Source organism: Delphinapterus leucas, chromosome 4 (genome assembly GCF_059928025.1).
Source record: "Delphinapterus leucas isolate spDelLeu-1000000601 "Yukka" chromosome 4, BTC_Dleu_Yukka2, whole genome shotgun sequence".
NCBI classification, from domain to species: domain Eukaryota; kingdom Metazoa; phylum Chordata; class Mammalia; order Artiodactyla; family Monodontidae; genus Delphinapterus; species Delphinapterus leucas.
This window is the reverse complement of record NC_143132.1, coordinates 45782195-45806585: the sequence shown is the minus strand read 5'-3', so window position 1 is coordinate 45806585 and position 24391 is coordinate 45782195. Positions and strand designations below refer to the sequence as shown.

The 24391-nt window shown below is 37.2% G+C and overlaps 1 protein-coding gene across 2 annotated transcripts in view; it reads right to left on the bottom strand.

Annotated features, from left to right (window-relative positions):
* Window positions 1-24391, bottom strand: part of ARL6 (ARF like GTPase 6) — a 66708-nt gene that overhangs the window by 31720 nt on the left and 10597 nt on the right. For both annotated transcript variants that reach the window (XM_089910431.1, XM_022582480.2), the window contains exons 3-5: window positions 10216-10277; window positions 9727-9795; window positions 5870-5964 (exon numbers count right to left, since the gene is read on the bottom strand). In XM_089910431.1, coding sequence (XP_089766557.1) covers window positions 5870-5964; window positions 9727-9795; window positions 10216-10277 — 226 coding nt within the window. The remainder of the gene's footprint in view (window positions 1-5869; window positions 5965-9726; window positions 9796-10215; window positions 10278-24391) is intronic.

Genomic DNA, 24391 nt, shown 5'->3' with positions numbered 1-24391 from the left:
GATCTGTTTGCAGATGGCATGATTCTATACATAGAAAATCCCAAAGATGCACCCCCAAAACTACTAGAGCTCATCAGTGAATTCAGTAAATTTTCAGGATACAAAATTAATATAAAGAAATCTGTTGCATTTCTATACACTAACAATGAACTATCAGCAAGAGAAAATAAGGAAACAATTCCATTTACAATTGCATCAAAAAGAATAAAATATCTATGAATAAACCTACCTAAGGAGGTAAAAGCCCTATACTCAGAAAACTATAACACGCTGATGAAAGAAACTGAAGATAACATAAACAGGTGAAAAGATACACTGTATTCATGGACTGCAAGAATTAATATATTGTTAAAGTGACAGTACTACCCAAGACAAAATACAGATTCAGTGCAATCCCTGTCAAAATACCAATGGCATTTTTCACAGAGCTAGAACAAATAATTTAAAAATTTGTATGGAAACACAGAAGACCCTGAAGAGTCAAAACAATCTTGGGAAAGAAGAACAGAACTGGAGGAGTCATGATCCCTGATTTCAGACTATACTGCAAAGATATAATAATCAGAACAGTATAGTACTGGCAAAAAAACAGACACATGGATCAGTGGAAGGATCCACTGATCCTTGTGATACACCACATTAGGATAGAGTGCCCAGAAATAAGCATATGCACTTATGGTCATTTAATCTAAAACACAGGAGGCAAGAATATACAACGGAGAAAAGAAAGTCTGTTCAATAAGTGGTTCTGGGAAAACTGGACAGCTACATGTAAAAGAATGAAATTAGAACATTCTCTAACACTGTATCTAAAAATAAACTCAAAATTGATTAAAGCCTACCTGAAATCATAAAACTCTTAGAAGAGAAAACAGGCAGAACACTCTTTGACATAAATTGTAGCACTATTTTTTTGGATCTGTCTCCTAAATCAAAGGAAATAAAAGCAAAACTAAACAAGTGGGACCTAATTAAAGTTAAGAGCTTTGCACAACAAAGGAAACCACTGACAAAAATGAAAAGACAGCCTACTGAATGGCAGAACTTATTTGCAAATGATATGACCAATAGGGGTTAATATCCAAACTATATGAACAGCTCATACAACTCAACATCAAAATAACAAACAACCCAATTAAAAAATGGTCAGAAGATTGAACAGACATTTTTCCAAAGAAGATATACAGCTCACCAACAGGCACATGAAAAGATGCTCAACATCGTTAATCATCTGAGAAATGCAAATTAAAACTGCAATGAGATATCACCTCACACCTGTCAGAATGGCTATCATCAAAAAGAACACAAATAACAAATGTTGGTGTGGATGTACAGGAAAGGAAACCCTTGTACACTGCCGGTTGGACTGTAAATTGGTGCAGCCACTATGGAAAACAGTATGGAGGTTTTTCAGAAAGCTAAAAATAGAACTGTCATATGAGTCAGCAATTCCACTCTTGGGTATTTATCAAAAAAAACCCCCAAACACTAATTCGAAATGATATATGCCCCCTAGTGTTCATAGTTGTCAAGATATGAAAGCAAACTATGTGTCCATCAGCAGATGAATGGATAAAGAAGATGTGGTACGTATATACAATGGCATACTACTCAGCCATGAAAAAGAATTAAACATCACCATTTGCAACATGGATGGACTTGAAGGGTATTATGCTGAGTGAAATAAGTCAGACAGAGAAAGGCAAATACTGTATGATATCACTTATATGTGGAATCTAAAAAATACGACAAGCTAGTGAATATAACATAAAAGGAACAGACACGCAGATGTAGGGCACAAACTAGTGGTCACCACTCAGGAGAGGGAAGGGTGGAGGAGCAAGGTAGGGGTAGGAGATTAAGAGGTTCAAACTACTATGTATAAAATAAATGAGCTACAAGAATATATTGTACAACACAGGGAATATAGCCAATATTTTATATTAACTATAAATGGAACATAACTTTAAAATATTGTGAATCACTATGCTGTACACCTGAAACTTATATGATATTGTATTAACACATCAACTATACCTCAATAAAGAAAGGATGTGGAAGAAGTGAATAACACTATCAACTGACATTTATAGAACTCTTCAGCCAAGAACAGGAAGATATACATTCTACGTAATTGCATATGGAACATTCACCACACTCAAACGTATATGTTAGGTCATATATTTCTAAGAATAAAAATCATGCAGAATAGATTCTTTGATCACATGGAATTAAATCAGAAATCAATCACAAAAATATACCTAGAAAATTCCCAAATATTTGGGAAATTAAATAATAATACACTACTAAATAATCCAAGCATCAAAGAAGAATTTACAAGGTTAAGCCTGGAAAATACTTTGAGCCAAATAATAAAGAAAAGAAATATATCAAAATTTGTGAGATATAGCTAAATACTCAGAAAATATGTATTGCTTTAAATGTTTTTATTATAAAACAAAGGTGTAAAATGCTTTATTAGAAAAGAAAGGTGTAAAATCAACAATTTCCACTTACATCTGAAAAAGATTCAATTTAAATACAGAAAGTTCATAATAAAAACAAAAGTTCTTAATAAAAAAAGAGCAGAAATTAATGAAGTTTAAAAAAGACACACCCACAGAGGAAAGTACCAAAACCTAAAGCTGGTTCTTGGAAAATTAATAAAACCATAAACTCTTTAAAAGATGGAGCAAGAAAAATGGGTATTAGAAATGAAAGAAGATATGTATATCATACAGGTCTTACAGACATTAAAATGATAATGAGAGGATGTTACAAACAATTTTATGCCAATAAATTTCACAACTTAGATAAATTAACAAATTAACAAATTCAGTCACAAATTACCGAAAGTGACCCAAGAAGAAATACAGAACTTTAACAGCCTTACATCATTTAAAGAAACTGAATTTATAATTCATGCCCCCAACATACACACAAAATCCTGACCCAGATGGCTTCATTGGTAGATTCTATTTTAATGTTTAAGTAAGAAATAATATCAATTCTACACAAATCCAAACGATAAAAAAATAGAGGAGGAGTAAATACTCTTCAAGTCATTTTATGAGGTCTCTACAGCCCTAATACAAAATCGGGGGGGCCATTGCAAGATAGGAAATGACAAAATGGAACGCATTATGCTAAGTGAAATAAGTCAGAGAAAGACAAATATCATATGATCTCACATGTGGAATCTGAAGAAAACAAAACACAACAAACCGATAGATGCAGAGAAGAAACTGGCTGTTGTCAGAGGCGGCTGGGGTGGAGGGAGCTTGAGATGGGTGAAAGGGGCCAAAAAACACAAACTTCCAGTCATCAAATAATTCATGAGATGTAATGTATAGCATGGTGACTACAGTTAGTAATACTGTATTGTGTATTTGAAAGTTGCTAAGAATAGATCTTAAAAGCTCTCATCCCATGAAAAAAAACTCTATGTGTTGTAAAAAAAAAAAAAAAAAAAGATGTTAACTAGACTTATTATAGTGATCATTTCATAATACAGTTGACCCTGGCACAATGTGGAGGTGGGGCTCCGAACCCTGCACAGTCAAAAATCTGTGAATAACTTCGTTGCCGACCCTCTGTATCTGCGGTTCCACATTCGTGGATTCAATCAACTTCGAATCATGTAGTACTACGGTAGCATTATTTGAAAAAAATCTGCATATAAGCGAACCTGTGCAGTTCAAACCCCAGTTGTTCAAGGGGCTAACTGTATATACAAATATCAAATCATTATGCTGAATAACTGAAACTGATATAATATTATATGTGAATTATATCTCAAAAATATGTTCACACCAGCTTTATTCAAAATTGCCCTGAACTAGAAACAGCCCAGATATTAATCAACAAGAGACTGGATAAGCAAACTGTGGTATATTCATATAATAGAATATCACAAAGCAAGTAAAAGGAGTAAACAAGTGATACAACAACATGGGTGACTCCCCAAAACATTATGCTGAATGAAAAAACCTAGGCACAAAAATGTATGCCCCTTTCCCCTCATTTATATGAAATTGTAGAATAGGCAAAACTCTGGGGATCAAAATCAGATTAGTAGTTCCTCTGTTTCCAGGTGTGGGGTGTTGATTGGAAAGGGGCATGAAGGAACTTTTTGAGGTGATGTAAAAGTTCTGTTTCTTGATTGGGAATGTAGTTACATGAGTGTATGCATTTGTCAAAATTATAGAACTATATACTTAAGATCTGAGCATTTCACTGTATTACAACTTATACTTCAATTTAAAAAAAACCTTCATATACGTTTCAGCTGAGAAATCCCTCCTTTGGGAATCTAACGGTAAAATAAATGCATCAGTAAGTACATAAAGATACATGGACAAGGCTTCAGTTGAGGAAACCAAGGTTCCCACGGTATTTAAAGCAGATTTTGTAGGAACTATTTCATTTTTTGGTCAACTTCAAAACACTTTTGGGGGAGAAAGTGGAAATATTAACAAAAAAGGGAATGTAGAATCAAGTGCCTTCTCAACCCAGATAAAAGACTAAGTTTTTAAAAGTGAAAAAGTCACATAAAAAGTACAGGCTGGATAATTTCCCCCCAAATACTTGCATAAACTTGAGGTTGTCCAATAAAAATACCAAAGATATTATGGTTAAGCAGCAAGAACTGTTAGAAGTCCTTTTCTAAAGGTACAAAAGCCACTTAAAATGTTTTTCCATGAGTAAGGCTAAAAATGCAGAATTTCACAATACTACTGGAAAACTTACTGTGGGAAAAAAAAGAATATCTAGCAACAGGTGAATGACTGAATAAACTGTGGTACATTCACAGTATGGCATATTAGGCATCATTAAAAAGAATAATTATATATATGCAATTTGACTTGAAAGGATTTCCATCATGCAGTGTTATTTGAGAAGAGGAACATGCAGAAGAGTGTACAGAAAATGATCCCGTCTAGTAAATAACGATGACAGTTCTCATAGCGCCCAACCCTGTACAGTTTGCCCTCTGTATCTGTGGACTCCACACCCACAAATTCGACCAACTGTGAATGGAAAATACGCCAGGAAAAAATTACAGAAAGTTCCCAAAAGCAAAACTTGAATTTACCATGCACTGGCATTATTTACATAGTATTTATATTTTCTTAGGTATTATAAGCAATCTAGAGATTATTTAAAGTATGTGAGAGGATGCGCATAGATTCTATGCAAATACTACACCATTTTATATAAGGGACTTGAGCAACCACAGTTTTTGGTATCCTTGGGGATCCTAGAACCAATCTCCCATAGGTACCAAGGGCGACTATATATATCTTTGGTACCTGTATATGTTTGTGTATGTATATATGATATGAAATATAGATAAAGGTATGAAAGAAAAAGTACCAAATTGTTAATACTGATATCTTCAAAGAGGGCTGGGAGTAGTTTAGAAACAGAAAGATCTGTCTTAAAAGAATTCCCACAATAAATATCTAAGAAATGCTGTGATCACTCACACACACACACACACACACACGTAAAAAGATGGTAACCAAAAAATTTTTAATGTGTTGAAAGATCGATTTTTACTTTCTTCCTTATTCTTTTTCCATCCACATATTTTGCTATTGACACATTACTTATATAATCAGAAAAAAAGGGCATTTTCATTTTCAGGGAAATAAAAACATTGCAAAAAGCTTTGAAATTTAAAAAATATATGGTACTGCAAGTAAAGATATTGTTAATTCTGCATAATTAATATGTTTTAAAATTCAAAAATTTTAAATAAAAGATCACACAGCGTAAACACGTTTTGCTTACACCAGAACAAAACATCATACATAAACAGACCCCAAAGCACAGACATCACAGACTGAAAGACACACACATGTACCTGGATGATTCAGAAGAGTATCAAGTTCTTCTTTGGCCACAACCATTCTTAATCTATCACTACTATCAATGACAAAAATAATGGCTTGTCCTTCTCTGTATAATATAAAGAATGAGAAATATTAAAGATAAACTTGAACATTTTTCTATGTTTACTATCCATTTGCAATTCCTAACCTGTGTATTATGTCTTCATGTCCTATGTCCATTTATACATTACAGGCTTTGGTGCTATTTCTTATTAGTTTATATGAGTAACTAATATATTAACCATGTTAGTCATATTTCATGTAAAATAATTTCTTTTCATTTGGATCATAATATGGTAAATTTAGTGGCATTTCATAATTTTAAAAAATAACAAGTAAAACCATAATCCTATTACACAGATACAACCATTAATATTTTCATGTAAATCATTTTCAACATTTCCTTTGTGTATATTCATATATGAATATCTACATCTGTATTTAAATGGAATCCTGCTGTTTTATACTGCCTTTCTGAAATATATGTACATTTCCCTGATCTTTTTTTGCAGTATAGTTTGAACTACTTTTATATGAAACATTAAAGCTCTACACCAGTGTTTCTCAAATATTTTTTACCATAACCATAGTGAGAAATACATTTTACATTAAGATGCAGTTAGACACATAAGTATATGTAAATATATTTGAAATAGTCTCCTGAGACAATACTTACAAAGAGCTTTTATTTTATTCTATTTGACTTTTAAGCTGATAACCAGCCACTGAAATGGTATAAGGATTCACTTATAGATCACAGCGGCACTTCAAAAAATCACTGATTTCCTTCGCATCTTTCTTTTAATGATTATAAAGTATAATGGACGTGTCATTAAATATTGTACCAAACTTCTATTTTTGGACTTCATAGGTTACTTCCAATTTTCATTACTATGAAAAACTTTGGGATAAACATCCTCCTAAATACATTTTAAAAATTTCTTGATACTTTAAGATCTGTTCTTAGGAATAAAATTTCCAGGAATACATACAAAATTTAAAGTTTTAGATAAACATTGATAAATTATCCTCTGGAAATGTTATATCAATTTATACTACTACCAGCACTTTTCCCACTCCCTTGCCAGCATGGCTCTTATCATTCTTTTCAATTTTTTACCATCCTAACAGCATATTATTTTACTTTGTATTTTGTTAATTGCTCGTTAAGTTCAATATATTTTCATATATTTATTGGACATTTATATATGTTTTGTGACTCAGTGTAATCATAAATTAAGATTTTAAAGTTCAATGCCATTAGTAACCACATGCATATAAAAATAAAACAAATTTTTAATACCATTTTCTCCTATCATTTAAAAAATGAATGCAGATTATCACAGTCACATATTACTAGTGGATATGGAAACTGATATAATTGGAAATACCTATCAAGAGCTTTAAAAATGTTCACTTTGAGCCAGTAATTTCATTTCTGGAATTTATACTAAGGAAACATGAAGTATGACAGAGATTTATACAGTAATATGTTAACTGAAGAACTGCTTATAATCTTCAAAAACTGAGAACAGTCTTTATGTCCAAAAATAGAGAAATGATTAAGCAAATTTGGGCACAGGAATATGAAAAAATATTAGGCTGCCATGAGAGTTACATCCTTTCTATGTTTTTCCTGATTCACCCTTATTATAAAATGTTAACTGAAAAACTATATAGTACATGGTACATACTTTAGAAGGCTACTTTCTCAATTATGTAAAGTGTATATTATATATTTCAAAATAGAAGAAACATACCCAAAAGATTAACAATGGTAAATTTATTAGTGAGATTTACAGGAAACAATGTTTAAATATGCTTTTCTATATTTTCCAAATATTAACTCCTTTCCAAATATGCACTCTTTATATTTTATGCTTTATTACTTTTTTTATATTCTAAGAGTAATACGCAAAAATTATACAATAATTAACATTACAGAGTCATACAAATGACAAACTAAACTTCCTTTATAATCTTATTCCCAAAACAAATGCTATTAATGGTACGGTATATTCCACTAAGAATTTTCTTCTCTCTCCATATATATTAAGCACATACTTTTATTAAAAATAATTTTTTTCTTCATATAATTGATATGAAAAAATGTCATTATAAATAATTCTCAACACACATTCTTCTCTGTGTATCTTTGCCCAGTAGTCCTAGTCATACTGTACTTTTCTGAAAGCAAAAATTATGGCTGCAGGGCATGAACATTTTTCATTTTAACAGATATTGATAAATTATCCTAAGAAAGATGTTACATTCTCACTACAAGAGTGGCTTATTTTGCCAACAGTAGACTTAATTAATCTTTTTAACCTCTTTCAGTCTAGTAGATTAAAATGCACTTGTTCTTTCACAATTAGAAAAGTATAGAGATAGAGGAAATAAATTTACTATTACTGTAGACTTCTCAACAGTAACCATATTCAGCATTCCACCTACAATGTACCTATAATATTCCTGAGTTCATTAACTTCTTCCAAAAAGATTTTGAAGAAAAAGAAGTTAAAATCAGAAAAAAAGCTTCCTTTTTAGAGTACTATTTTTTATGCAGTATTGTTTTCCGTAATTAAAATAAATGTTACATTTTTTTAAAGTAACTACATTTTTTTTTAGAAAAAAGAATTGTTTTCCTACTAATTGGAATAAGAATAAAAAAATCCTATACTGAAAACTGAGGTTTCCTTAAAAACAAAAACACCTCACATTTCCCCCAGAGAATTTATTGTAGGATACCACAAACATTCCACCCTTCCTTTTCCAAACTGACCCTCAAATCTGAAGCATTCTTCTCTTTCTACCTCAGAGGTCCTCTGGCTCTATATGATTTAAATAGGCCCTCAATATTGAAAGAATATCTGGAATAAATCTCCTTTGGTTCCTACCCAAGGAATACAACATTTGTCCCCACATTAGCATGAAAGAATTAGCCAATGAAAATTAAAATCTGATCTGGCAGTCATCACACACCATTTCAAGACAAGAGTTCATAAGAACAAAAGTGCATTTAGTGAAGAGATACTGTTTATAAATTTCAGACTCCAAAAGTGAGTTACACTCATCTTAAATGAAGAAGTCCTAGTAATATTACAAGTTTAATGAATTTATTTTAACATCGCATGCAAATCTTGAGAAGGTATAACACACTTGGATCCTAGCAACTTGACAGCTATTAATCTGAAGAAATTGGTGAGCACTTGATTTGCACATGCTAAAAATATCTTGTTTAGAATTGCTTGTAGAACACATGGATCAACTATTAGTGCTGTTATTTTAACTAAATTTATACGGTAAGTATTTACTGATCTATCTGGCCAGAATCATACTTGGTCTTGAAGAAATACGGAATAAAAAAAAAAATCCCTGCCCTTGAGGAGTTCATAATCCCACTAGGGAGGCAGCTATGGTACATGAGTTTAAGATGTAATAAGTACGATTCAAGAGATACGAATGGACGAAGTACCGTGTCAACATGGGGGACAGAATAACTGGGCAAAACAGTGGAATCCTTCATAGAGGAGGTAACTTTTGAGCTAGTCCTTAAAGAACAAATATATTAACCTTAAGTTGCAGAGAAGTAGGGTAGAATAGGACATTAAAAACAGACAGAACAACATATGCAAGGTCAGGAAGAACCTGAAGCATTTGAGAAATAATGTGAAGTACGATTATACTTTTTTTTAAAATTAGGAAGTATATTTAAATTATATGAAGAATAAACATTGCAACCTAGCCCATGTAATCATTTGGATTTCTAATCATTACTGGTTATTAAAATATAACCATCTAGTTTACCAACATTCACAAACATACTTACTTATAATAGTGTTCCCAGAGATTTCTGTATCTTCCTTGACCTGACATGTCAAACACTGTAAAAGACAAACTATAAAACAAAACAAACAAAATGAAAAAACATGACTACATTATAAGGTAGTAAAAGTCTAACTTTTACTTAAAATTTTAAATTGTTTTCAATCAAAGAAACCACCCTTAATATACAATATTCAACTTGGGCCAGCTTTCAAGTACAAGTGCCATAGAATGAATTTTTTTGAACATAAATATGATTTTACAATTAGTAACACATAAAAAAGATATTTCCTTTGCTAGTGAGGTTGTCAGAGTTTATCTAAACTCTAAATTCTTTAGAATAATCCAGAGGTAGTGGTACAAGTATTTTAATATCTATGGGCTTCTGAAATAGCAACTTACTTTTTTCTAAGAGTAGGAGGAATAACTATGTAGATCTAATATCATTTTTCACTCACAACTTCTTAATCACAAGTTTAATAAAATGAATTACCTGGACGATTTGAATTTCTCTATGCTGAATCCTATCGTTGGAACTATATCCTGAGATTGAGCCTTTAAGAGAGAAGACAAAGTTTAGAAAATTGCAATTACCAAAGATGAATTTTTCCTCAGGTTAAAACAAAAAGCACCCAGATTTTCCAGTTCTAAAATCTGCCACTAAGGAGATGACAGGATTAAACAAAATTATAAAGTTTGCAATGAGATCGCTGCATGTGAATTCTTTATAAAGTTTAAGGTTTACTAATTATAAATCTGCATGTGTGTCTTCACATTTTGTGGCTTGCTGCAAGTTACCACGGACTTAAAGTGGTTTCATAAGTCTCCTTCAGCTCACATATAGGACTTTCTAATCTTTCATACTTATTGAGTTTATATATGCTGCAGAGGACTGTGCTCATGTGTAGATGGTGAATATACATGGTCCCTGCTCTCATGGAATTTATAATCTGGAGGAGGTAAACAGCAATAAACAACTGAGTTACAAGTGAACACAATTTTGAGCAGTGCTCAGTGCAATGAAAGGTGATTGAGGGTGGGAGGCAATGGGGCAGAGGAGGGTTAGTATAGAAGAGCCTCTCTGATGAGGGGACATCTCACCCAGGAGTGAATGTTAAGAAGGGGAAAAGCTATGACAAGATATTGGCAAAGAACATTCCAGTCAAAGGAATTAGCCAGGGCATGACCTCAAGGCGGGGAGGAACTCACCACCACTCAGAAAAAGTAGAAGGCCTGTATGTCTAAAGTATATTTAGTGAGGGAAAGAGCTGTATGTAACCAAGTAAGATAGGTAGGGCCTTGAAGGCCATGGTGGGAACTGTGTGGAAAAGAGATTGCAAGGGGGCAAGAGTATAGTGGGAGACCTGCTGACACATCCCACAGGCAAGTAAAAGGCCTTAAATGGACAAGTTAGCTCATCAAATGCATCATAATACTTCTATCAATCAAAACTTTCTCCTTTTGAATAAAAATCCATTCACTTTCTGACCCAGATGCCTAGGATTTATTCTCAACTCCTCCCCCCCTTTTTTTTTTTTGCGGTACGCGGGCCTCTCACTGCCGCGGCCTCCCCCGCTGCGGAGCACAGGCTCCGGACGCGCAGGCTCAGTGGCCATGGCTCACGGCCCCAGCCGCTCCGCGGCACGTGGGATCCTCCCGAACCAGAGCACGAACCCGCGCCCCCCGCATCGGCAGGCGGACTCCCAACCACTGCGCCACCAGGGAAGCCCCCAACTCCTCCCCTTTTTACATATCCTATACAACCGTTCTCTAAGCTTTATTGGTTCTATCTCACTAACTTAGCTCAGGCCGTTATCGTTTCTTGCTTCAAATTACTACGACAGCCTCCTGATTACTCCTAATTGCTAATATACTACCTAAACAAGTTACTTAACTTCTCTAAGCCAGGGGTCCCCAGTCCCGGGCCTTGGACCGGTAGCGGTCCGCAGCCTGTTAGGATCCGGGCCGCACATTAGGAGGTGAGTGGTGGGTGAGCCAGCAAAGCTTCATATACCGCTCCCCATCACTCCCCATCGCTCGCATTACCGCCTGAACCATCCCCCCAACCCCCCTGCACCCCCCCTGTGGAAAAACTGTCTTCCATGAAACTGGTCCCTGGTGCCAAAAAGCTTGGGGACCGCTGCTCTAAGCCTTAATTTTCCCAAATGTAAAATATATTATTACTATCCTTAACTCATAGTGTTATCATGAGAATTAAATAAGTTAATGGATGCAAAATACTCAACATAGTGTCTGGTCCATAGTAAACGCTCAACAAATGTTTGCTATTATTAGAATTACACTCTCACTGATTTCAGTTTCATTCCCCAATTTTCTCCATCTGCCCAAAGTGTAACTTAAAAAAATTTCCTTTCAGTTCATCTTGTTGCTTTTATGTAAAAACAGGAGAAGTAGAGGGGAAATTGTTGCTCCACATCATTATGTTCACTTTGGTAGTCTACTCCTGAAAATTTAAAATTCAAATCGAAAGACAGAAGGTGAAAAGTCACTGTAGCTTCGTCACCTTAATAGTAATGTGCTAGTGAAAAGACCTCCCAGAGCTGCCCTGGTTTTGGCTTTCTGAGATTTGTTTATTCAGCTTTTCCTTTCATCCTCTGAGCTGCCTAGTATTCTTCCAAAAATATCTCTCTTTTTGTTTATGTTAGACAGATTTTATTTCCTGCTACTCAGATTCCTGCCTCATACCTTAGGGGTCTTTCATTGCACAACAAACTTTGGAATAAAGAGTTTCCTAATTTTTGTTGTCCCAAAATGCAACACTGTTTCGATTTTATGGATTTTTCATGTGCCAATCATGTGATAAAATCATCAGCTATTATTATTAGGAAAAACATAATAATAAAAAAGGTTAAAAGTTTAAAGAAATCTCAGAAAATATACCTCAAATGAGTAGCTTTGTCTTCAGTGAGCTGTAATTAGAAATTGGCCTAGCCTCTTCACAATCACCCAGTTTCTTCACAAACTCCTTATGTTTCCAGACAAGCTACCCTTTAACTTGCTGTTTTAATAGGGATAAAATTAATCAACTTTCTTTTCTTCCCCTCACTTCTAAAGTTCTATTGGAAGATAATTAGAAAGAAGAAACTCCGCAAATTAATCAGGATAGGACAAGATATGTGGGCTGGTACTTCCAGATTTTCCTCTAAACAATTCCGAAATAGTCTCCACCGATTGACTTTCCTCTGCTCTATCCAGGAACAAATACATTTGGTAATTCCCTAAATTGGACAGGGAATGCTTACAAAGCAAGCAAAGGGCACAGGAATTAGTACCTAAGTGGACTAGGCTATCTGAGACAGCCCAGGAATAGACCAACATCAATAAGAGTACAACAAGATTTCTAAGAGAGACCCTATTTGGTTAGCTTTATTAAGACTGCTAAAAATGATATCCTCGGTGCTATCGATCATTACTCCCTGCCCAAAAATAAAAATTAAAAAAATCACCCATCAGTCCATTTGTCCAAAAATACATTTAACTACTAAGCAATATTCTAGGTGTCTGGGATTCAGTATTGAACAATACAAGATCTATACTCTTATGGAATTTAATTTTACAATGAGGAAAAATTTAATAAACAACAACTGTATATGCAAGGTAATTTCAGATTGTTTTAAATGTTAAGAATATAAAACTGGATGATGTGATAGAATGAGAGCATTTATGCTGGGGAGTGGGGCAAAAGTGGGAATTTTAGTAGAAAGGTGTTTACAGAGCACATCTCAAGAAAATGACAGCTAAGATCAGGTTCTTGGAAAGTTATCAAGTTAAAATGTACCTCCTCTCTCTCTATTCATCAGTTTAGAGAACCTAGATCAGCAACCTCAGTATATTAACAATAAATGAACATTAGGACAGCTTAATATTAAAACCTAGTTTGGGTTCAGGAAGTATCTTGTTATCTAGAAGCTGATTTTATCCCCCCAAAATAAGATACTATAAAATGAGATTTGCGATTTCTTTTGCAAGACATTTCCTAATAGAGCATTGTAGATTTCTATTATTCACCTTAATTCATTAAAAATAATGAATTTCTGGGGGGTTCAGGGAAGATGGGGAAGAGTAAGACACGGAGATCACCTTCCTCCCCACAGATACACCAGAAATACAGCTACACGTGGAACAACTCCTACAGAACACCTACTGAACGCTGGCAGAAGACCTCAGACCTCCCAAAAGGCAAGAAACTCCCCACGTACCTGGGTAGGGCAAAAGAAAAAAGAATAAACAGAGACAAAAGAATAGGGACGGGACCTGCACCAGTGGGAGGGAGCTGTGAAGGAGGAAAAGTTTCCACACACTAGGAAGCCCCTTCGCGGGCGGAGACTGTGGGTGGCGAAGGGGGAAGCTTCGAAGCTGCAGGGAAGAGCGCAGCAACAGGGGTGTGGAGGGCAAAGCGGAGAGATTCCCGCACAGAGGATCGGTGCCGACTGGCACTCACCAGCCTGAGAGGCTTGTCTGCTCACCCGCCGGGGTGGGGGGGCTGGGAGCTGCGGCTCGGGCTTCGGTCAGATCCCAGGGAGAGGACTGGGGTTGGCAGCGTGAACACTGCCTGCAGGGGGTTAGTGCACCACGGCTGGCCGGGAGGGAGTCCGGGGAAAAGTCTGGACCTGCCGAAGAGGCAATAGACTTTTTCTTCCCTCTTTGTTTCCTGGTGCGCTAGGAGAGGGGATTAAGAGCTCCGCTTTAAGGAGCTCCAGAGACGGGCGTGAGCCGCGGCTAACAGCGCGGACCCCAGAGACGGGCATGAGACACTAAGGCTGCTGCTGCTGCCACCAAGAAGCCTGTGTGCGAGCACAGGTCACTCTCCACACCTCCCTTCTGGGGAGCCTGTGCAGCCCGCCACTGCCAGGGTCCCGGGATCCAGGGACAACTTCCCCGGGAGAACGCACGGCACGCCTCAGGCTGGTGCAACGTCCCGCTGGCCTCTGCCGCTGCAGGCTCGCCCCGCATCCGCACCCCTCCCTACCCGCTGCTTCAGTGAGCCAGAGTCCCCGAAGCAGCTGCTCCTTTAACCCCGTCCTGTCTGAGCGAAGAACGGATGCCCTCCGGCAACCTACACACAGAGGCGGGGCCAAATCCAAAGCTGAGCCCCTGGGAGCTGTGCGAACAAAGAAGAGAAAGGGAAATCTCTCCCAGCAGCCTCAGAAGCAGCGGATTAAAGCTCCACAATCAACTTGATGTGCCCTGCATCTGTGGAATACTTGAACAGACAACGAATCATCCCAAATTGAGGAGGTGGACTTTGAGAGCAAGATTTATTATTTTCCCCCTTTTCCTCTTTTTGTGAGTGTGTATGTGTATGCTTCTGTGTGAGATTTTGTCTGTATAGCTTTGCTGTCACCATTTGTCCCAGGGTTCTATCCGTTTCTTTTTTTTTCTTTAAAAAAATTTTTTTTCTTAATAATTATTTTTTATTTTAATAACTTTATTGTATTTTATCTTACTTTATTTTATCCTCTTTCCTCTTTCTTTCTTTCTTTTCTTTTTGTCTTCCTTCCTCCTCTCCTTCCTTCCTCCCTCCCTCCCTTCCTCCCTACGTTTTCTCCCTTTTATTCTGAGCCGTGTGGATGAAAGGCTCTTGGTGCTGCAGCCAGGACTCAGTGCTGTGCCTCTGAGGACGGAGAGCCAACTTCAGGACACTGGTCCACAAGAGACCTCCCAGCTCCACATAGTATCAAATGGCAAAAATCTCCTAGAGACCTCCATCTCAACACCAACACCCAGCTCCACTCAACGACCAGCAAACTACAGTGTTGGACACCCTATGCCAAACAACTAGCAAGACAGGAACACAAGCCCACTCATTAGCAGAGAGGCTGCCTAAAATCATAATAAGCCCACAGACACCCCAAAACACACCACCAGACGTGGACCTCCCCACCAGAAAGACAAGATCCAGCCTCATCCACCAGAACACAGGCACTAATCCCTTCAATCAGGAAGCCTACACAACCCACTGAAACAACTTTAGCCACTGGGGACAGACACCAAAAACAACAGGAACTACAAACCTGCAGCCTGCAAAAAGGAGACCCCAAACACAGTAAGATAAGCAAAATGAGAAGACAGAAAAAAACACAGCAGATGAAGGAGCAAGATAAAAACCCACCAGACCTAAAAAATGAAGAGGAAATAGGCAATCTACCTGAAAAAGAATTCAGAATAATTATAGTAAAGATGATCCCAAATCTTGGAAATAGAATACAGAAAATGCAAGAAACAGTTAACAAGGACCTAGAAGAAATAAAGATGAAACAAGCAACGATGAACAACACGATAAATGAAATTAAAAATACTCTAGAAGGGATCAAGAGCAGAATAACTACGGCAGAAGAACAGATAACTGACCTGGACGATAAAATAGTGGAAATAACTACTGCAGAGCAGAATAAAGAAAAAAGAATGAAAAGAACTGAGGACAGTCTCAGAGACCTCTGGAACAACATTAAACGCACCAACATTCGAATTATAGGGGTTCCAGAAGAAGAGAAAAAGAAAGGGACTGAGAAAATATTTGAAGAGATTATAGTTGAAAACTTCCCTAATATGGGAAAGGAAATAGTTAATCAAGTCCAGGAAGCACAGAGAGTCCCATACAGGATAAATACAAGGAGAAACACACCAAGACACATATTAATCAAACTGTCAAAAATTAAATACAAAGAAAACATATTAAAAGCAACAAGGGAAAAACAACAAATAACACACAAGGGAATCCCCATAAGGTTAACAGCTGATCTTTCAGCAGAAACTCTGCAAGCCAGAAGGGACTGACAAGACATATTTAAAGTGATGAAGGAGAAAATCCTACAACCAAGATTACTCTACCCAGCAGGGATCTCATTCAGATTTGATGGAGAAATTAAAACGTTTACAGACAAGAAAAAGCTGAGAGAGTTCAGCACCACCAAACCAGCTTTACAACAAATGCTAAAGGACCTTCTCTAGGCAGGAAACACAAGGGAAGGAAAGACCTACAATAACAAACCCAAAACAATTAAGAAAATGGGAATAGGAACATACGTATCGATAAGTACCTTAAATGTAAATGGATTAAATGCTCACACCAAAAGACACAGACTGGCTGAATTGATACAAAAACAAGACCCATATATATGCTGTCTACAAAAGACCCACATCAGACCTAGGGACACATACAGACTGAAAGTGAGGGGATGGAAAAAGATATTCCATGTAAATGGAAACCAAAAGAAAGCTGGAGTAGCAATTCTCATATCAGACAAAATAGACTTTAAAATAAAGACTATTAGAAGTGACAAAGAAGGACACTACATAATGATCAACGGATCGATCCAAGAAGAAGATATAACAATTGTAAATATTTATGCACCCAACATAGGAGCACCTCAATACATAAGGCAAATACTAACAGCCATAAAAGGGGAAATCGACAGTAACACATTCACAGTAGGGGACGTTAACACCCCACTTTCACCCATGGGCAGATCATCCAAAATGAAAATAAATAAGGAAACACAAGCTTTAAATGATACATTAAACAAGATGGACTTAATTGATATTTATAGGACACTCCATCCAAAAACAACAGAATACACATTTTTCTCAAGTGCTCATGGAACATGCTCCAGGATAGATCATATGTTGGGTCACAAATCAAGCCTTGGTAAATTTAAGAAAATTGAAGTTGTATCAAGTATCTTTTCCGACCACAACACTATGAGACTAGATATCAATTACAGGAAAAGATCTGTAAAAAATACAAACACATGGAGGCTAAACAATACACTACTTAATACTGAAGTAATCACTGAAGAAATCAAAGAGGAAATAAAAAAATACCTAGAAACAAATGACAATGGAGACACGACAACCGAAAACCTATGGGATGCAGCAAAAGCAGTTCTAAGAGGGAAGTTTATAGCAATACAATCCTACCTCAAGAAACAGGAAACATCTCTAATAAACAACCTAACCTTGCACCTAAAGCAATTAGAGAAAGAAGAACAAAAAAACCAAAGTTAGCAGAAGGAAGGAAATAATAAAGATCAGATCAAAAATAAATAAAAAAAGAAATGAAGGAAATGACAGCAAAGATCAATAAAACTAAAAGCTGGTTCTTTGAGAAGATAAACAAAATTGATAAACCATTAGCCAGACACATCAAGAAAAAAAGGGAGCAGACTCAAATCAATAGAGTTAGAAATGAAAAAGGAGAAGTAACAACTGACACTGCAGAAATACAAAAGATCATGAGAGATTACGACAAGCAACTCTATGCCAATAAAATGGACAACCTGGAAGAGATGGACAAATTCTTAGAAATGCACAACCTACCAAGACTGAATCAGGAAGAAATAGAAAATATGAACAGACCAATCACAAGCACTGAAATTGAAACTGTGATGAAAAATCTTCCAACAAACAAAAGCCCAGGACCAGATGGCTTCACAGGTGAATTCTATCAAACATTTAGAGAAGAGCTAACACCTATCCTCCTCATACTCTTCCAAAATATAGCAGAGGGAGGAACACTCCCAAACTCATTCTACGAGGCCACCATCACCCTGATACCAAAAGCAGACAAGGATGTCACAAAGAAAGAAAACTACAGGCCAATATCACTGATGAACATAGATGCAGAAATCCTCAACAAAATAGTAGCAAACAGAATCCAACAGCACATTAAACGGATCATACACCATGATCAAGTGGGGTTTATTCCAGGAATGCAAGGATTCTTCAATAAAGGCAAATGAATCAACGTGATACACCATATTAACAAATTGAAGGAGAAAAACCATATGATCATCTCAATAGATGCAGAGAAAGCTTTTGACAAAAATCAACACCCATTTATGATAAAAACCCTGCAGAAAGTAGGCATAGGGGGAACTTTCCTCAACATAATAAAGGCCATATATGACAAACCCACAGCCAACATCGTCCTCAATGGTGAAACACTGAAAGCATTTCCAGTAAGATCAGGAACAAGACAAGGTTGCCCACTCTCACCACTATTATTCAACATAGTTTTGGAAGTTTTAGCCGCAGAAATCAGAGAAGAAAAGTAAATAAAAGGAATCCAAATCGGAAAAGAAGAAGTAAAGCTGTCACTGTTTGCAGATGACATGATACTATACATACAGAATCCTAAAGATGCTACCAGAAAGCTACTAGAGCTAATCAATGAATTTGGTAAAGTAGCAGGATACAAAATTAATGCACAGAAATCTCTGGCATTCCTATACACTAATGATGAAAAATCTGAAAGTGAAATCAAGAAAACACTCCCATGTACCACTGCAACAAAAAGAATAAAATATCTAGGAATAAACCTACCTAAGGAGCCAAAAGACCTGTATGCAGAAAATTATAAGACACTGATGAAAGAAATTAAAGATGCAAATAGATGGAGAGATATACCGTGTTCTTGGATTGGAAGAATCAATATTGTGAAAATGACTATAGTACCCAAAGCAATCTACAGATTCAATGCAATCCCTATCAAACTACCACTGGCATTTTTCACAGAACTAGAACAAAAAATTTCACAATTTGCATGGAAACACAAAAGACCCCGAATAGCCAAAGCAATCTTGAGAACGAAAAATGGAGCTGGAGGAATCAGGCTCCTTGACTTCAGACTATACTACAAAGTCACAGTAATCAAGACAGTATGGTACTGGCACAAAAACAGAAATATAGACCAATGGAACAGGATAGAAAGCCCAGAGATAAATCCATGCGCATATGGTCACCTTATCTTTGATAAAGGAGGCAGGAATGTACAGTGGAGAAAGGACAGCCTCTTCAATAAGTGGTGCTGGGAAAACTGGACAGCTACATGTAAAAGTATGAGATTAGATCACTCCCTAACACCATACACAAAAATAAGCTCAAAATCGATTAAAGACCTAAATGTAAGGCCAGAAACTATCAAACTTTTAGAGAAAAACATAGGCAGCACTCTATGACATAAATCACAGCAAGATCCTTTTTGACCTACCTCCCAGGGAAATGGAAATAAAAACAAACAAATGGGACCTACTGAAACTTCAAAGGTTTTGCACAGCAAAGGAAACCATAAACAAGACGAAAAGACAACCCTCAGAATGGGAGAAAGTATTTGCAAATGAAGCAACTGACAAAGGATTCATCTCCAAAATTTACAAGCAGCTCATGCAGCTCAGTAACAAAACAACAAACAACCCAATTCCAAAATGGGCAGAAGAGCTAAATAGAAATTTCTCCAAAGAAGATATACAGACTGCCAACAAACACATGAAAGAATGCTCAATATCATTAATCATTAGAGAAATGCAAATCAAAACTACAATGAGGTATCACCTCACACCAGTGAGAATGGCCATCATCAAAAAATCTAGAAACAATAAATGCTGGAGAGGGTGTAGAGAAAAGGGAACACTCTTGCACTGCTGGTGGGAATGTGAATTGGTACAGCCACTATGGAGAACAGTATGGAGGTTCCTTAAAAAACTACAAATAGAACTACCATATGACCCAGCAATCCCACTACTGGGCATATACCCTGAGAAAACCATAATTCAAAAAGAGTCATGTACCAAAATGTTCATTGCAGCTGTATTTACTATAGCCAGGAGATGGAAACAACCTAAGTGTCCATCATCGGATGAATGGATAAAGAAGATGTGGCACATATATACAATGGAATATTACTCAGGCACAAAAAGGAACGAAATTGAGCTATTTGTAATGAGGTGGATGGCCCTAGGGTCTGTCATACAGAGTGAAGTAAGTCCGAAATAGAAAGACAAATACCGTATGCTAACACATATATATGGAATTTAAGAAAAAAAAATGTCATGAAGAACCTAGGGGTAAGACAGGAATAAAGACACAGACCTACTAGAGAATGGACTTGAGGATATGGGGAGGGTGAAGGGTAAGCTGTGACAAAGCGAGAGAGTGGCATGGACATATATACACTACCAAACGTAAAAGAGATAGCTAGTGGGAAGCAGCCGCATAGCACAGGGAGATCAGCCCGGTGCTTTGTGACCACCTAGAGAGGGGTGGGATAGGGAGGGTGGGAGGGACAGAGATGCAAGAGGGAAAAGAGATGAGTACATATGTATATGTATAACTGATTCACTTTGTTATAAAACAGAAACTAGCACACCATTGTAAAGCAATTATACTCCAATAAAGATGTAAAAAAAAAAATAATGAGTTTCTCAAAGTGGATGTAAGCTCACAAGAGACTTTTCTTGAGTTCAAAGGCAGGGAGGAAGCAAGTGTTACATCTGTGCCTGAATGACAGAGGTTTTGGGGTTTTTAAGAAGTCCCATTTCAAGTGTCCTCTTGGCTATTGTCACCAAGTTGTTTCTTAAATTTTTTTAAAGTAAAGCAACTTACTCTGCTCTCAGGATGTAGAGGTCAATTGTTCTCAGGAGACAGGATAGTTGCCTAAAGATTAAGGCTCAGGAAGTGGTGTCAGAAATTAGGCTATCTCCTTAAAAATAGCCCTGGAGATAGTCTAGGCTAGTTCCATAATTCATCAGAGGTAGCAGAGAGATAGGTATGTTGGAAAGCAAAAGAAGATGAATTAAAAAGCCTTCCTTATTGGCTGCAAGCCCAGGTTTTCCTGAGGACTCTCCCTGACTAATGTGGTGTTTTAGGCAGGGTTAGTAGAACTTTCACAAGAGTAGTCTGAAATTGGGATATTAGAATATTTCAAGATGATAGACTGAGCTCATGTTGCCTCCTTCCCCTTCTGCCCCAAACAAATGACCAATAATGTTTAGAGAAGAAAGCTGTTCCCATCCATATCAAAGACTATCCCTATGGTAATAACCATGTCTTGGCACAGAAGATCACTATACTGTTGGGGATGATGGAAAAAGATAATGTAATTTCTGTTTTGTTCTTTGAATGACATTTCTGCCAATTTGAGTACGGTAGGCACTGGGGGGGCTGGTCCACTTTGGGGCTATTAACTGTGGCTCTGGTTTCAATCATTTTGTACTTATTTGAGACTACTTTTACAAAAAAATTACTTTTGAGGATATTCCTTCATGTGGAGAAAAATGGAAATATCTCCTATAGGATAGGACCTAAAGGACCTTACCTAAAGAATTTCCTTATAATCTTGCTCACAGCCTTACCTGCAGAAGTGCAGGTCACCAGCCACTAAGTTTAACTATTAGCCCAGGTTGATCTGCTGATAGCTGATCCATGGAACTAATCATGGACCCAAGCACAGCTGCACGTGGTTCTATTTTTACCATACATCCATCATTCTCTAAATTCAATTCAGACCCCATTCAATTAGGTAGGATGCTATATCTTCCTCTCAAGGACTGTTAAAGAAATCTCTCATAATCACCTAGGTCAGGAGACAGACTCCAATGTATATGGGCTTTTTGACCTGTTCTTTTCCTTATTGGGGAAGAATCTCTTTTTCTCTGCTTCTGTATAGAGAGAAATCCATCAAAATAATACCTCTAGTTACTCTGTCTCCCCTCTCCAAATTTATTCCTCTTCATAGGGGAAAAAAAAAAGAGACTTCTTTGACTTCTCAGTTTATGAAATGGAAACCGACATCCTTGGTTCTGCCTCTCTCTTTGTCTCTGTCTCTTTGAGAGCCACATCCTTCTTGAAACCATGTATTCTCACCTGTTCTTAAGCATGCAGTAAACCTAGATGAGCAGGATCTTTCCTGAGTAGGAAAGCTTGAATTTTGGGACACGAATCATAACTTAGAGTGTTAGCAAGTCCTCTGGCCAGACCTAAACCTTGCCCTCCAAAATCACCTTTTTCAATAAAACTGCTGGTTTTTATCTCTGCCTGACTTCAGCATGTATATCTCAGCTGATTTCCAGCTTGGCTGGGGAGCCCCTTAAAACACCTAAATTGCTTTGCAAATCCATTTTCAACTTCTTATCACGGCTGCCTCAAGCAAACTCCCACCTGAAAATACACCAGCAGTTAGTTGTTTTCACATGGCAAACTCACTCACATAGAAGAAGGGAATGATGACCAGAAGAAAACAAATAATGGCATTTTTGTAATTCCAAAGCAATCTCGAACTAAACAGAAGTATAACTGAAGCCGTTGGGAGAAAGAAAAAAAAAAAAAGGCAGTAAGGCTTCTCATTCTGCTCAACCTGAAGCACTGTTTGGAGGCACTGAAGTCCACCTTCAATTACCATATTTAGAAGCAATGCTTCCCACTCTCCAGCCATTCAGTCATTAAGAGTACCAGCTTCCTAATTTTTGTTCTGTCTGTATGCAGTCTATATTAATTTTTACTCAGCATTTTTCATTGATTGACTAATGGCTTTTACCTAGATAAAAGTACTTACAACTGTAAATGTTAGCTGTCTACCCAATATCCACTCTCCTCTTCTTTCATACTTACAGGACCCCTATTACTAATGGAAGCAGCAATATGCCCTGCCTAAAAAAAAAAAATCCAGCCTCAGCCAATGAGGTAAAAGAGTCATTAGTTGGGGCTTCTAGGTAAGCTCTTTAAAGAGGGCTTATTTAGCAAGAAGGCTTATTCTTTTGCCCTGTTCTTTTCTCATCCCTGTGATTTAGAATATAGATAAGATAGTTAACTAAGGTGGCCACGTGGAGATCCTGAGGATCTTGAAGAAAACCAGGCACTAAGGATAGCAAAGCAGAAAGATGGAAGATGCCTGGACCATGCAGCTGCCACACCAGCCTTGGAATACCTCTCCTGGACTTATTTAGATGACAGAAAAATAAGTATCTTATTTAGTCCACTGTTATGTGGGTTTTCTTCATATGTAGCAGAACCTAACTGTAACTCATGCATTATGTGGTGGATGTGCTAGCTTTATATATATTTCAGTTATTAAAATAATATGTTCAAGTACTTACTACTTAAATGACTCAAAGTCATCTTGCTTGCTACTAGTGATATGCATACCACACTCCTGGGAAACTGTCTAATTATCCATAGAACCTATAAAAATGATTCACCTTTCCCTTTGCTTTGCTCTTCTTATAAAGAGAGAGCCAAAAAGAAGGCAATGCTACCTGAAAGTAAACTCCACAAATTTGTGAAGATCATCTGAGAAGAAAAGACATTTGGAAAATATTCCAGTTTAAATAATAAAGATTTACCTACCTACCTGCATAAAATACACTGCAAATTATGGCTGGCCGATACTTATTAATTAAAGGTACCACAAATTTGACACGATTTCATAACATGATAATGAAGTTATAATGGCAAACAAAATAATCCTGCCTTATCTTTCTTTAGCAGAAAATACAGGGGGCGGAGTCAAGATGGTGGCAGGAGAGGACACGGAGTTCGCGTTTCTCCACAACTAGGTTGCCTGCTGGACACTGGTGGGGGACCTCAACGCCCTAGGAGATGGGAGGAACCCCCAAGCAACTTGGTAGCATGAGGGGGGATTGAGGGGGGAGGAGAAGTGGAGGCCAGACAGGACTGGTGCACCTGAGGGGTGGGTGGGAGAGGGGAGGGGTTCCCATGCCTGGAGGGAGCTTCGGGGGCTCAGAAGATCAGGGAGAGCACGCCTAGCATCTCCCTTGCCCAGTCGGGCCCTGGGAAGCCCTCAGGGCTCCTCAGCAGGGTCCTCCACCCTCCAAGGCCCCGTTGGTCCTAGAGCCATAGGAGGGAGGTGAGGG